Raw genomic sequence first — 15550 nt, forward strand, 5'->3', positions numbered from 1 at the left:
GTTAAGCAACACGAAGAGCCGGGAGGCTCCCAAGGCCGCTTAGTGGACCCTAGCACCTCGCGTCGTCCCGCAAGTTTCCTGCACACGTCCTGGCGGTTGCAAGGGCGTGCCACCGACCTAGACCCGATCGGGAAGGTGTTAGATTGCTTCGATTGTTCCTGCATGGTAGACACGTAAACATTAAATACGAGCCCTATCGGCTCTCGGGTTGCCTTCGTGGATCGGCTCAAAGAGCCGATCGCCCCATGGTTCACGTTGGATTTACAATGACATGGGGATCCTGCTTGATCAAAACAAAGCTAAACCAATCTACGACAGGTTTAGGGTTTTCACCGCATAACCGGAACGTCCTACGCGTAGTTGGGCCTAGCAGACACGAAAGATGATGCAAACTATCCCTAGAAGAGGCCTAAAAACCAACATTACGTCAATTCCCGGAACATCCCTTATAGGAACGGTAAACAACACCTAGCGTGCTACCGGATCCTCCAACCCCAGCATAAGGCCTAATCATGCAGATATTAAACTAATCCTTGAAGAACAAGGATCAACTATAACAGATCGGATCTACTAAGCATCGAACAAGCAAGATGCTGCCCTTACGCCCAGATAGGCGTAAGGGCAGCTAGGTGTCGAGGGACGGCATTGCTAAGCATATATGCAAGATGCGATCTAGGCAGCATGATGTTTACCCGGAAGGAAACCCTCGAAGGAAGGGGTGGCGATGCGCCTGGTTTGTGTTTGTTGTGAACGTTGATTGTTGTTTATTTCATAAACCCTAGATACATATTTATAGTCCGGGGGACTTTCTAATTCAGGCGTGCACCTAACCGTGCACGGGCCAAACTCTAACTTCTAACCTCAGATACGATCTACTAAAATACAGATACACGGGCAATTTAGCCCAAATTTGGTATATAAGGCCGATTCATATATTTCTTCCATGGATATTCTTCAAGCCCATCTTCAATCGTGGCCCACCTCTGATCCGGTCAAATTCTGGTGATAACAGGAATATAGTTTGGGATATAGTTTTGGTAATTTGAAATGTCCCAAAAGTGGTATAATTTTGGTACAAACACGAGGCATACATATTTGTGGGATTTCGGTGAATGGATTATTTATCACCCCTCTAACAATTATCAACTTTCTTTAGCATTGCTTTTCTTTTAGGGAATATAGTTTTGGTAATTTGAAACGGCCCAAAAGTTGCATAATTTTGGTATAAACATGAGGCATACATATTTGGCATATTTGTGGGATTTCGGTGAATGGATTATTTATCACCCCTCTAACAATTATCAACTATCTTTAGCATTCCTTTTCTTTTATGGAATATAGTTTGGGATATAGTTTTGGTAATTTCAAACGTCCCAAAAGTGGTATAATTTTGGTATAAACATGAGGCATACATATTTGTGGGATTTCGGTGATGCATTATTTGTCACCCCTCAAACAATTATGAACTATCTTTAGCATTCCTTTTCTTTTAGGGAATATAGTTTTGGTTATGTGAAACATCCCAAAAGTGGTATAATTTTGGTATATACATGAGACATACATATTTGTGGAATTTTGGTGAATGCATTATTTGTCACCCCTCTAACAATTATCAACTATCTTTAGCATTCCTATATTCCCTAACACGTATTTTTTTTTTGGTAATTTCGGTGAATGCACACACTAACTTTGAAAACAACTACAAGTACATGTAACTGAATAATGGATTTGTAACAAGGGATGCCTTGTAACAACTTCTAGCGCCTGATGAGCAATGATAAGAATCTGATCGCAATTATACAACAAAAAAAACAACCAACCATCAGATTAGCTTGCTTCTTCAACTCGATCAGCTGCCTTAACTGCTTTTTCATTTTCTTCAGTTCTCCATTCACTTCCACCAGTTCTACGTTGGGAGCGTTAGGCATAATCGGAAGGGCCCTAATCGGAACGGCTCCTCTCTCCGCCGCATTCTCCACAGCATGCCCCCCTCCCAAATTGCGCTACCCAATAGCGCCAATTGATTCCTGCAATTGAACCCTCTGAACGTACACATCGATCCACTCGAAATGCCTGCATTTCTCCAGGATCTGAAAACAACAACGTGACCCCTAAATCCCAAATTCGAGGGAATAACAAGAAAATCGAGAGAAAACAGAGCAATTGGAGCGAGATCTAACCTTATCGCCATCTCTATATGGCAAGCTCTCGCATGCAAGGTACTCACGTCCACGGTTGCCGTTGTCATCCGTCCTACAGATCGACCGCTTCAGAGGCTCCTTGCGTGGGCGGTCAGGGCATCTTATCAAAGGCACGGGTCCATACTGCGGCCATGAAGAACGGGAGGTCGAAGAGAAACTAGACATCACCCGCCTGCCGGAGAAGGGCTGCCGCTGGCGGAGAAGAACAACAATGGGGCGCGTGATACGTCCCAAACGTATCTATAATTTCTTATGTTCCATGCTACTTTTATGATGATACTCACATGTTTTATACACATTATATGTAATTATTATGCATTTTCCGGCACTAACCTATTGACGAGATGCTGAAGAGCCGATTCTTTGTTTTCTGCTGTTTTTGGTTTCGAAATCCTAGTAAGGAAATATTCTCGGAATTGGACGAAATCAACGCCCAGGGGCCTATTTTTCCCCGAAGCTTCCAGAAGACCGGAGGACTTACGAAGTGGGGCCACGAGGCGATGCCACACTAGGGCGGCGCGGCCTGGCCCTTGGCCGCGCCGGCCTGTTGTGTGGGGCCCCCGTGGCGTCTCTTGACCTGCCCTTCCGCCTACTTAAAGCCTCCGTCGCGAAAACCCCAGTACCGAGAGCCACAATACGGAAAACCTTCCAGAGATGCCGCCGCCACCAATCCCATCTCGGAGGATTCAGGAGATCGCCTCCGGCACCCTGCCGGAGAGGGGAATCATCTCCCGGAGGTCTCTTCATCGCCATGATTGCCTCCGGATCGATGTGTGAGTAGTCCACCCCTGGACTATGGGTCCATAGCAGTAGCTAGATGGTTGTCTTCTCCTCATTGTGCTATCATGTTAGATCTTGTGAGCTGCCTATCATGATCAAGATCATCTATTTGTAATCCTTCATGTTGTGTTTGTTGGGATCCGATGAATATTGAATACTATGTCAAGTTGATTATCAATCTATCATATATGTTATTTATGTTCTTGCATGCTCTTCGTTGCTAGTAGAGGCTCTGGCCAAGTTGATACTTGTGACTCCAAGTGGGAGTATTTATGCTCGATAGTGGGTTCATGCCTCCATTAAATGCGGGACGATGACGGAAAGTTCTAAGGTTGTGGATGTCTTGTTGCTACAAGGGATAAAACATCGATGCTTTTTCTAAGGATATTTGTGTTGATTACATTACGCACCATACTTAATGCAATTGTCCGTTGTTTACAACTTAATACTGGAGGGGGTTCGGATGATAACTCGAAGGTGGACTTTTTAGGCATAGATGCATGCTTGGATAGCGGTCTATGTACTTTGTCGTAATGCCCTGATTAAATCTCATAGTACTCATCATGATATATGTATGTGCATTGTTATGCCTTCTTTATTTGTCAATTGCCCAACTGTAATTTGTTCACCCAACATCTGCTATCTTATGGGAGAGACACCACTAGTGATATGTGGACCCCGGTCCTATTCTTTACATCTGAAATACAATCTGCTGAAATTGTTCTTTACTGTTCTTTGCAAACAATCATCATCATCCACACTATACATCTAATCCTTTGTTTACAGCAAGCCGGTGAGATTGACAACCTCACTGTTACGTTGGGGCAAAGTATTTTGATTGTGTTGAGCAGGTTCCACGTTGGCGCCGGAATCCCTGGTGTTGCGCCGCACTACACTCCGCCGCCATCAACCTTCAATGTGCTTCTTGGCTCCTACTGGTTCGATAAACCTTGGTTTCTTACTGAGTGAAACTTGCTGCTGTATGCATCACACCTTCCACTTGGGGTTTCCAACGGGCGTGTGCTTTACGCGTCATCAAGCTAAATTTCTGGCGCCGTTGCCGGGGAGATCAAGACGCGCTGCAAGGGGAGTCTCCCACTTCCAATCTCTTTACTTTGTTTTTGTCTTGCTTTACTTTATTTTATTTACTGCTTTGTTTGCTCTTATATCGAAAACACAAAAAAATTAGTTGCTAGTTTTACTTTATTTACTGTCTTGTTCTCTATATCGAAAACACAAAAAAAATAGATACTTTCATTTAATTTATTTAGTTTTATTTACTACTGCTAAAATGGGTACTGTTGAGAATACTAAGTTGTGTGATTTCACTAGTTAGGCTTAATGGAAAACAAAAAAAATATTAGAGATCTTTATAGTATTTATCTTGAGTTAGGACATGAGGTGTTTGAAGAGAAAATTAAAAAACCCATGGAACTTTGTTTGCAAAATAGTTGTAGCAATGTTATTAGCATGAACTCTTTGAACACTATTATTGCTAATTCTATGGAAGAATTTAAGCTTGGGGAAGCTGGTTTTGATGAGCATGATATTTTTAGTCCCCCAAGCATGGAGGAGAGAATTTACTTTGATGACACTTTTCCTCCTATTTATGATGATAGTGGTATTTTGGTGCCACCTACTATTGAGGATAAAGTTTATTATTATTATACTATGCCTCCTACATTTGATGATTATGGTGATGAGAATAATAATGATAGCTACTTTGTTGAATTTGCTCCCACTACAATTAATAAGAATGATTATGCTTATGTTGGGAGTAGTAATTATTTTATGCATGAGACTCATGATAAGAATGCTTTATGTGATAGTTATATTATTGAGTTTGTTTATGATGCTACTGGAAATTATTATGAGAGAGGAAAATATGGTTGTAGAAATTTTCATGTTACTAAAACACCTCTCTATATGCTGAAATTTTTGAAGTTACACTTGTTTTCTCTTCCTATGCTATTCACTTTGTTCTTCATTGACTTGTTTATTTACAAGATTCCTTTTCATAGGAAGTGGGTTAGGCTTAAATTTGTTTCATACTTGCTTTTTGATGCTCTCTTTTCTTCAACTCTCATCCTTATGCGAGTGCATCATTAAATTTACTGAGCCCATCTTAATGGCTATAAAGAAAGTGCTTATGGGAGACAACCCGTTATTTTACTTCTGCACTTTGTTTTATATTTGAGTCTTGGAAGTTGTTTACTACTGTAGCAACCTCTTCTTATCTTTATTTTATTGCATTGTTGTGCCAAGTAAAGTCTTTGATAGTAAAGTCAATACTAGATTTGGATTACTGCGCAGAAACAGATTTCTTGCTGTCACGAATTTCGACCTGCCTCTCTTAGGTAGCTCAGAAAAATCTGCCAATTTACGTGCGTGATCCTCAGATATGTACGCAACTTTCATTAAATTTGGGCATTTTCATTTGAGCAAGTCTGGTGCCTCAATAAAATTCATCTTTACGGACTGTTCTGTTTTGACAGATTCTGCCTTTTATTTCGCATTGCCGTTTTGCTATGTTTGATGGATTTCTTTGTTCCATTAACTTTCAGTAGCTTTGTGCAATGTCCAGAAGTGTTAAGAATGATTATGTCACCTCTGAATATATGAATTATGCACTGACCCTCTAATGAGTTTGTTTCGAGTTTGGTGTGGAGGAAGTTTTCAAGGGTCAAGAGAGGAGGATGATACAATATGATCAAGAAGAGTGAAAAGTCAAAGCTTGGGGATGCCCCCATGGTTCATCCCTGCATATTTTAAGAAGACTCAAGCGTCTAAGCTTGGGGATGCCCAAGGCATCCCTTCTTCATCGACAACTTATCAGGTTCCTCTAGTGAAACTATATTTTTATTCCGTCACATCTTATGTGCTTTACTTGGAGCGTCTGTTTGCTTTTGTTTTTATTTTTGTTTGTTTGAATAAAATCGGATTCTAGCATTCTTTGTTTGGGAGAGAGACACGCTCCGCTGTTTCGTATGAACAAATATGTTCTTAGCTTTATCTTTAATGTTCATTGCGAAAGTTGGACTATTTCATTCATTGTTATATGGTTGGAAACGGAAAATGCTGCATGTGGTAAATGGTTTAATGTCTTGAATAATGTGATACTTGGCAATTGTTGAGCTCATATAGATCATGTTTAAGCTCTTGCATCATGTACCTTGTACTCATTAATGAATAACTACATAGAGCTTGTTAAAATTTGGTTTGCATGATTGATCTCTAGAGTCTAGATATTTTCTGGTTGAGGTGTTTGAACAACAAGGAGACAATGTAAAGTATTGTAATAGCTACAATATATTCATATGTGAGCTTTGCTGCACCTTTTATACTTGAGTTTCCTTCAAACAACCTTGCTAGCCTAGCCTTGTATTGAGAGGAATTCTTCTCGTGCATCCAAATCCTTGAGCCAACCACTATGCCATTTGTGTCCACCATACCTACCTACCACATGGTATTTCTCCGCCATTCCAAAGTACATTACTTGAGTGTTACCTTTAAAATTTCTATTCTTTGCCTTTGCAATATATAGCTCATGGGACAAATAGCCTTAAAAACTATCGTGATGAAGAATATGTACTTATGTGTCTTATTTCTTAATAAGTTGCTTGTTGAGCGGTAACCATGTTTTCGGGGACGCCATCAACTTTTACCTTTGTTGAATATCATGTGAGTTGCTATGCATGTTCGTCTTGTCTGAAGTAAGGGCGATTTTCATGATCAAATGGTTTGAGTATGCATATTGTTAGAGAAGAACATTGGGCCGCTAACTAAAGCCATGATTCATGGTGGAAGTTTTAGTTTGGACAATTAATCCTCAATCTCTTATAAGAATATTAACTGTTTTTGAATGCTTATGCATTAAAGAGGAGTCCATTATCTGTTGTCTATGTTGTCCCGGTATGGATGTCTAAGTTGAGAATAATCAAAAGCGAGAAATCCAATGCGAGCTTTCTCCTTAGACGTTTGTACAGGCGGCATAGAGGTACCCCTTTGTGACACTTGGTTGAAACATATGCTATGCAATGATAATCCGTGTTAATCCAAGCTAATTAGGAAAAGGTGCGAGCACTATTAGTATACTATGCATGAGGCTTGCAACTTATAGGATATCTTACACATAACACATATGCTTTATTACTACCGTTGACAAAATTGTTTCTTGTTTTCAAATGAAAAGCTCTAGCACAAATATACTAATCCATGCTTCCCTCTACGAAGGGCCTATCTTCTACTTTGTTGTTGAGTCAGTTTGCCTATTCTTTCTATCCCAGAAGCAAACACTTGTATCAACTGTGTGCATTGATTCTTACATGTTTACCTATTGCACTTGTTATATTACTTTGTGTTGACAATTATCCATGAGATATACATGTTGAAGTTGAAAGCAACCGCTGAAACTTACATCTTCCTTTGTGTTGCTTCAATGCCTTTACTAAGAATTTATTGCTTTATGAGTAACTCTTATGCAAGTCTTATTGATGCTTGTCTTGAAAGTATTATTCATGAAAAGTCTTTGCTATATGATTCATTTGTTTACTCATTATCTTCATCATTGCTTCGAATCGCTGCATTCATCTCATATGCTTTACAATAGTATGATCAAGATTATGATAGCATGTCACTTCAGAAATTATCTTTGTTATCGTTTACCTACTCGAGGGCGAGTAGGAACTAAGCTTGGGGATGCTTGATACGTCCCAAACGTATCTATAATTTCTTATGTTCCATGCTACTTTTATGATGATACTCACATGTTTTATACACATTATATGTCATTATTATGCATTTTCCGGCACTAACCTATTGACGAGATCGTTGAAGAGCCGATTGCTTGTTTTCTGCTGTTTTTGGTTTCAGAAATCCTAGTAAGGAAATATTCTCGGAATTGGACGAAATCAACGCCCAGGGGCCTATTTTTCCACGAAGCTTCCAGAAGACTGGAGGACTTACGAAGTGGGGCCACGAGGCGATGCCACACTAGGGCGGTGCGGCCTGGCCCTTGGCCGCGCCGGCCTGTTGTGTGGGGCCCCCGTGGCGCCTCTTGACCTGTCCTTCCGCCTACTTAAAGCCTCCGTCGCGAAAACCCCAGTACCGAGAGCCACAATACGGAAAACCTTCCAGAGACGCCGCCGCCAATCCCATCTCGGGGGATTCAGGAGATCGCCTCCGGCACCCTGCCGGAGAGGGGAATCATCTCCCGGAGGTCTCTTCATCGCCATGATCGCCTCCGGATCGATGTGTGAGTAGTCCACCCCTGGACTATGGGTCCATAGCAGTAGCTAGATGGTTGTCTTCTCCTCATTGTGCTATCATGTTAGATCTTGTGGGCTGCCTATCATGATCAAGATCATCTATTTGTAATCCTTCATGTTGTGTTTGTTGGGATCCGATGAATATTGAATACTATGTCAAGTTGATAATCAATCTATCATATATGTTATTTATGTTCTTGCATGCTCTCTGTTGCTAGTAGAGGCTCTGGCCAAGTTGATACTTGTGACTCCAAGAGGGAGTATTTATGCTCGATAGTGGGTTCATGCCTCCATTAAATGCGGGACGAGTGATAGAAAGTTCTAAGGTTGTGGATGTGTTGTTGCTACTAGGGATAAAACATCGATGCTTTGTCTAAGGATATTTGTGTTGATTACATTACGCACCATACTTAATGCAATTGTCTGTTGTTTACCACTTAATACTGGAGGGGTTCGGATGATAACTCTGAAGGTGGACTTTTTAGGCATAGATGCATGCTTGGATAGCGGTCTATGTACTTTGTCGTAATGCCCCGATTAAATCTCATAGTACTCATCATGATATATGTATGTGCATTGTTATGCCTTCTTTATTTGTCAATTGACCAATCGTAATTTGTTCACCCAACATCTGCTATCTTATGGGAGAGACACCACTAGTGATCTGTGGACCCCGGTCCTATTCTTTACATCCGAAATACAATCTGCTGAAATTGTTCTTTCTTGTTCTTTGCAAACAATCATCATCATCCACACTATACATCTAATCCTTTGTTTATAGCAAGCCGGTGAGATTGACAACCTCACTGTTACGTTGGGGCAAAGTATTTTGATTATGTTGAGCAGGTTCCACGTTGGCGCCGGAATCCCTGGTGTTGCGCCGCACTACACTCCGCCGCCATCAACCTTCAACGTGCTTCTTGGCTCCTACTGGTTCGATAAACCTTGGTTTCTTACTGAGGGAAACTTGCGCTGTACGCATCACACCTTCCACTTGGGGTTCCCAACGGGCGTGTGCTTTACGCGTCATCAGCGCGGGGAAAGAAAGGGAAAGCAATGGCACGGGCACGGGCGCGGGGCTAGCTCGGGCTCCCATTTTGCAACGGTCACCTCGGTAGGTTGTGGGACCGGCGCGCTAGTGTGGACAAGTTGTGGGTCCCACGATAATCTGGATAAGTGGAGACGTGTCCATTGCGGGGCACCAACAGCGGCCCCACTAATGGTCAACTTAACGGGATTCCTCCAATCCGAGCTCCTTGTGAGGTTTCAGACAAGGGCTTGGGGAAAACTGAGGAAAAGCTAAGTGGCTGGGGAAAACTGAGCACAACTAAGGACCCGAGGGCACGGAAATAGAAAGCCCTAGAGAAAATGGGGATCACCGAGAGTGTCGCTCGGACGAGCTCCAAGCGTCCACCCCTATCTAGAAGGCAGGCCCTCAAGCCTGGCAGTTTTTTGGCCACCTTATCCACTAAGTACTGAAGCTGTGCTGCTGTCGGTTTCCTCAGTGTCAGGGGAAGCCCAAGGTAACGAAGAGGAAAGGGAACCACTGGGCAACGGAGCTCACGGACCACAGTTTCCTCATCGGCATCGGAACATCTAATGAGATTTTCCGAGCACTTATCCATGTTGGTGTGGAGACCCGAGGCATCTCCAAAGTCCTGAATGATCGCTGCGAAGACCGTGAGATCAAGCACCAGGGGACGTATAAAAGTAACCACGTCATCGGCATAAATGGAGGTGCGGTGGCGCAGTCCGGATGCAGCCAGTGGGGTGAGCAGACCCACAGCCGAGGCCTTCTCGATCATGAGGTGAAGGATCTCCATAATTAGAATGAAGAGTTGTGCAGATAGCGGATCTCTCTGTCTTAATCCACGCCTATTGGAAATCGTAGAGCCAGGGCAACCATTGAGCAGCACATGAGTCGAAGCCGTGGAAAAAAGAGCGCAAATGCAGGTTAGGAACCTCTCCCTGAACCCAAGCCTCATCAGGACCTCAATAAGAAAGGGCCACTCCACCGTATCAAAGGCATTTGTTATGTCTAGCTTCAGTAGCACAACAGAAGTCGAGTTGCTAGTAGCTTGCGAGCTGTTCCTTGGACCATCATGAAATTATCATGAAGGCACCTTCCACGCATGAATGCACTCTGATGCACACCAACCATTTGAGGCAAGATAGGAGCTAACCGGTTAGCCAACACCTTGGCTACAAGCTTGGCGAAGCCATGTATAAGGCTGATTTGCCTGAAGTCCTCGACCTTCTCAGCTCCCTCTTTCTTAGTAATTAGAGTGATGAGTGCTCCATTGATCAAGGTTCAAAAAAGCGCTGAGCGCTAAGCGAGCAGTGAGGCTTTGTCTAGAGGAACTATTGCTTAAGCGAGCTTAAGCGCCGCTTAAGCGTGCAGGCAAAACAGGCATATGTAAGCCTAAAATAAGAAATATTGAATAACCTCACGTAGTTCTATGTTGTTTTTGGTCTAACAAGAGGCCCAAGAAGATACCTCTTGCTTCACAGCCCCAACAAGACGCGTCTTTCTTCACAGGGCCAACAAGAGGAAATACATTGATCCCCTCCAACAGGCCCAATAACCTCACGCACGTTAAATAAGTCGATCCCCTCCTGCTTCCCAGCCTTCCCAGGTTGTAGCTACCACTCACGCGCGCCGCCTCTCTCACTTCAATCCCCTCCATCTGGACTGGGAGTGGATGAGGGGAACTGGAGGAAGGGGTCCCTGTTTAGGCGGCCTTGAGGAAGATCTAGACGGCGGAGAGGAAGAGGAGATTCACCAGCGACGCGAACGAGCTCCAATGGTGCTGCCTCTTGCTTCTGCCTCGACACGGGAGTGGAATTGGACGAGTATAGGATTCCTAGCCCTAACCCTCTTGCTTCTGCCTCGAAACCGCGCGAGAGCCCGCCTCCACAACTCCTCCTCGCTTTTCCTATCGCTCAGGCCAAAAGTTGAGCGGAAGGGCTCCGCTTCGCTCTAATCTACGCTTAGTAACGCTTTTTTGAACCATGCCATTGATCGCCCTAAATCCACGACAGTCCAAGCGGGACATTGAGTTGAAAGCTGTCATAATGTCCATCTTGATGATATCCCAATAGGCCGTGAAGAAGCGAGCAGAGAAGCCATCCGGACCAGGACACTTGTCCATCGGCATGCTTTTGAGAGTTGTCCACACCTCCTCCTCCTAAGTGAATACACCATCAATATGCTGGAAGTCAAAGGTCGAAAGTCCGAGATACTCCAAATCAAGTGAGAAACTCATGTCTGTCGCCGATCCAATCAGTCTGTCGAACAAGTAATACACAGCCTCAGCTTTGTCTATATGCTCTGCGATCAGGTGACCAATGAAATTCTTCCTCGTCTTATGGCTCGCATGTAGGTGGAAGTAATGGGTGCAAGCGGCTTCCTCACGAAGTCAGAGGATGCGGGAACGCTGCCTCGCAATTGTTCTTTCCAGGGAGGCCAGACCGATTAGTTTCTTCTTTAGCAAGCGACGAAGAGCTATTTCATCAGGTGACAGCTAACAGGATTCCAAGTTTGGACATGATGGCCTCCGATCTTTACCCATTTTGTCGCACCACATTGACGTAGTATGCTGGACCTATCTAACCAACACAAGTAAAATGCTAAACTTGGCTAAAATAGTGTTTATGATCTCCTAAATGAGATATTTTGGTAGAAGTTTCCACTAAACGGAGTAATATGTATCACAAATTCTACATGGTAAAAAGTGGAGTTCACTCAAAAATAATAAGTCGAACCATAGTAATCTGATATTTTTTTCGTCAGGTGCCTGATTTTTTTGTAAGGACATAAAATGACCTAGATTTAGCAAACCGAGACTTTTAGGACAAAGGTTCTCTATAAATTATCCGGGATTTTTTTACTGAAATTGCCATCTTCACTGTGCAAATGTCGATGGAGTACAACGGACATCACGCTCCATCTGGGCCGTCGTTATTCCATCGGGCGGCCGATAAACCGGATACACCTAGGCACCTAGCCCACCTTGCGCAACAGCATCACTCACGCCGCGCACGGCCGCAGACTTTCACTCCCAACCTTGTCTCCAATGGCGGCCACGGCCGCGGCGGCGACGCTCGCGGCGGCCACCTCCTCCTTCCTCCGGTAAGCTCTGTCCGCGCCTCCTACGGCCCGGTCAAGCAGATAGCACATCCGGTCCAGTACTCCGCTTCAGTCCAATCTAACGCCGTCTCCCACCTGTTGTCGCAGGCGCTCCCCCTTGCTGCGGCCGCACGGGTTCCGGGTCGCCCGCGACTTCGCTCCCCGAAGGTGAGGTGTCTACTTGTATCAGGGATCTTACTTCCCCTGCGATTCCTCTTTAATTCAGTCGGGAATTTGGGCCAGGATTCTGGATTATGTGTGGTGATGAACTGATGGTGGTTTGTTTTGTGCGGCATTCTGAGGTGATGCTGATTCTTGAGTTTTGTAGTGATTACTAGCATTGGAACGCTTTACCTGCTTGAAACGATTTATCCACTTTTGTGGAAAATGCTGGAGATTTTCATTATAACATACTGTATAACACTTGATTTAGTAGAGCAACTCTAAAGGAGACGGGCATTTGCAGTTCCAGATTGTGTGATCTGAAAGGCACGAATAAATTCAATATGGTATGAGCTTTTGTGTTAGGATTGGTAAACCACGATGTCGAATATAATACCAACAGTGTCATTGTAAGTTGCGTTTGAATTTTAAGCTGTTTACTCTTTTGTATAAGCATTCCTTTTGCTTTTAGTATTAAGTAGTAAGCGACAGGTATAAGGGCTTATAACCTAGAGTTACCAGTTCCAAGTTGGGTTCCACAGTATTTACGGATCACAGTTTATCATAGTAATTGACATTTCAATTCAAAACTCATCAGTGCCCATGCACAGATGGGAATTAGTCCAGTTAGTAGTTCAGTCCAATCTAACGCCTGCTCCTCTCTGTTGTCGCAGGAGCTCCCCTTTGCTGCGTCTGCACGGGCTCTGGGTCTCCCGCGATATCGCTCCCCGAAGGTGAGGTGTCCCGTTTATCAGGGATCTTATGCCCCCTAAATTTCTTTGTAAATCAGTCGGGATTGGGCCAGGGTTCTGGATTTTATGTGGTGGTGCTGGTTTGTTTGTTCGGCATTCTACGATGATGCTAATTTAGTGAGCGTGAAGAATCTTAAAATGTCATGCCCTGGTATAAGCTTTTGTGCTAGGATTGGTAAACACCTTGGTCGAATAGAAAATCAACAGCCTATCACTGTTTGAAGTTATTTACCGCTGTGAATGAACCTGTTAATTTTTGGCAGTTGATAGTAGGCAACAAGCCAACAAGTAAAAAGGGCGCATATCCTAGTCTTCCTAGAGTAGTTCCTTATTGGGTTTGACAAGGCCATTACTGAATCCTTACTGCAAAAAGGCTATTACTGAATCCCAGTTAGTTAGGATATACTAGTAACTGACATTTCAGTTTAGAATTCACCACTAGCCATACACAGAATGTGAAGTAGTCCAATTTCACCCATAAACCATGTAATATTTCACTGATAAGAATCCTTTCAAATTCCACCTTGTCCTGTGAAATTTGATTCCCCACACAAACAATTTATAATATCCTGAAAATTGTCTGAACTCACTCTAACTTGCCTCCAGTCTAGTCAAGGCCATCTTGAAACTTCAATGCTATTTTTCTTGAGTCCATCTCTTATTGCACACTTATGGCCCTTTACTAATATTGTTTTATGGGTCCCCTATTATATTAGGTTTGTGCGCCAAGCTGCTTCATCAACGAATGAAGAGGCTGCTGCCAGAGCAGCGGCAGCGACTGCTGATACTGGTGGACCAACCATGTAAATTTCTGATCAGCTAGCTTATTTTACTATGTTATACTACCCTTTGTGTGCCTCTGAATATTCTTCTTTTTCCATTTCTTAGTTTTGACAAAATCATTGCAAAGGAAATCCCTTCAAGCATTGTATATGAGGATGAGAAAGTGTTGGCATTTAGAGATATTAATCCACAAGCTCCTGTGCATGTTCTTGTCATCCCAAAGCTAAGAGATGGGCTAACTGGGCTTGATAAGGTATGTACAACTGCTTAATTATCAACTATGTTCATTGAAGGAATTCAAACTGTTAAATGTTATGCCATGGCAGACTGCCAGTATCCTAGTATATATAGCTTTATGTTAGTACCTATTAAATATTAATGCCTTTTTAACTGTTTCTTTGACCTAGGTTAGTAATTTAACCTTTAGTAGATAGTTCGCCATATCCAATGTGTCACTTTATTCATAGAAGGCCATGCATGTAGGCTGAACCAAGGCATGCTGATATTCTGGGGCAGCTTCTTTATGCGGCAAAAGTAGTAGCTGAGAAGGAAGGCGTGGCAGATGGATACCGCGTCGTCATAAACAATGGAGCAGAAGGATGTAAGGAGCTCATGCTGCAGATGTTTCACCCAACAATTCTTTCTGCTCCTTCCATCACAGTATTTTTAAGCATCTATGCTAATGCCACATCATCTTCTCACAGGTCAATCGGTCTATCATCTGCACGTGCATGTACTTGGCGGACGGCAGATGAAATGGCCTCCTGGTTAAATTTAAGAACATTAGAACAATGTACGTTTTTGTGCTCCTGTATGATCGATCATAGACTACTCATGTAATGAGTTACTTGTAGTCTGAGTGTTTGGCCAAAGTTGATGTATGTACTATCTGGCATCTGCACTTGTGATGCCCCTCCTCTGAGAAGTTTTCTCTCTTCTTACTATACTCTTACAAGTGCGAATGACGCTGAAAACTTAAAACGGGTTGTCTATTTACCTGCCACCTGCTTCCTAGTAAATGTTTTTTGCATATATACACTCTACTTCAGCAGTCTTTTATCTCTGTACTTGAGGCTGCCAAACAAATTACCAGAGATCCATCTTGTCAGCTGCTCCCCTTCTTAAAAGGGGAAGGTAAAGTGATGCAATCGCACACCTGCTAAGGATTTGAAAAACTGGCAACCATTCAGTAATGTACTCCTATTTTGGTTGAAGCTGAGCATGTGCATGCTATTTTTGTTGTCCTGATGTATTTCCTCTCTGTACATGGTCATGCACGAGGCAGTCTGAATATAGCTTTTCTCAATCCAAAATACAAGGAACACCCTCGACCTTTGCGGCATAGCCTCACCGTCGTCTTCTCTCTACCACCATAAACACGTCGTAGCCGTGGAGGATGGACTTGATGGCCCAGCAGTCCTCAGAACGTCTTCTGATGCCGCGAAGGCTGTTGTCTGTTGAGGTAAAGCTGCGAAA

At 43.3% G+C, this 15550-nt stretch overlaps 1 protein-coding gene across 1 annotated transcript; it reads left to right on the forward strand.

The window, feature by feature from the left end:
- Positions 1 to 12295: 12295 nt before the first annotated feature.
- Positions 12296 to 14915, forward strand: LOC124684422 (14 kDa zinc-binding protein-like). Its single transcript, XM_047218738.1, has 6 exons — positions 12296 to 12380; positions 12486 to 12545; positions 14008 to 14094; positions 14180 to 14327; positions 14558 to 14675; positions 14779 to 14915. The coding sequence occupies exons 1-6, from the start codon at positions 12325 to 12327 to the stop codon at positions 14844 to 14846; spliced, it is 537 nt and encodes a 178-aa protein (XP_047074694.1). The 5' UTR covers positions 12296 to 12324; the 3' UTR covers positions 14847 to 14915.
- The last annotated feature ends 635 nt before the right edge of the window (positions 14916 to 15550 follow it).

This window comes from Lolium rigidum, chromosome 1, assembly GCF_022539505.1.
Source record: "Lolium rigidum isolate FL_2022 chromosome 1, APGP_CSIRO_Lrig_0.1, whole genome shotgun sequence".
NCBI lineage: Eukaryota > Viridiplantae > Streptophyta > Magnoliopsida > Poales > Poaceae > Lolium > Lolium rigidum.

Bases quoted from the DNA above. Each gene is read 5' to 3' on its own strand.
- LOC124684422 (XM_047218738.1), top strand. From the start codon at position 12,325: ATGGCGGCCACGGCCGCGGCGGCGACGCTCGCGGCGGCCACCTCCTCC. The intron at 12,546-14,007 runs GTGAGGTGTCTA...CTATTATATTAG, and splicing joins CGCGACTTCGCTCCCCGAAG to GTTTGTGCGCCAAGCTGCTT. The intron at 14,095-14,179 runs GTAAATTTCTGA...TCCATTTCTTAG, and splicing joins GATACTGGTGGACCAACCAT to TTTTGACAAAATCATTGCAA.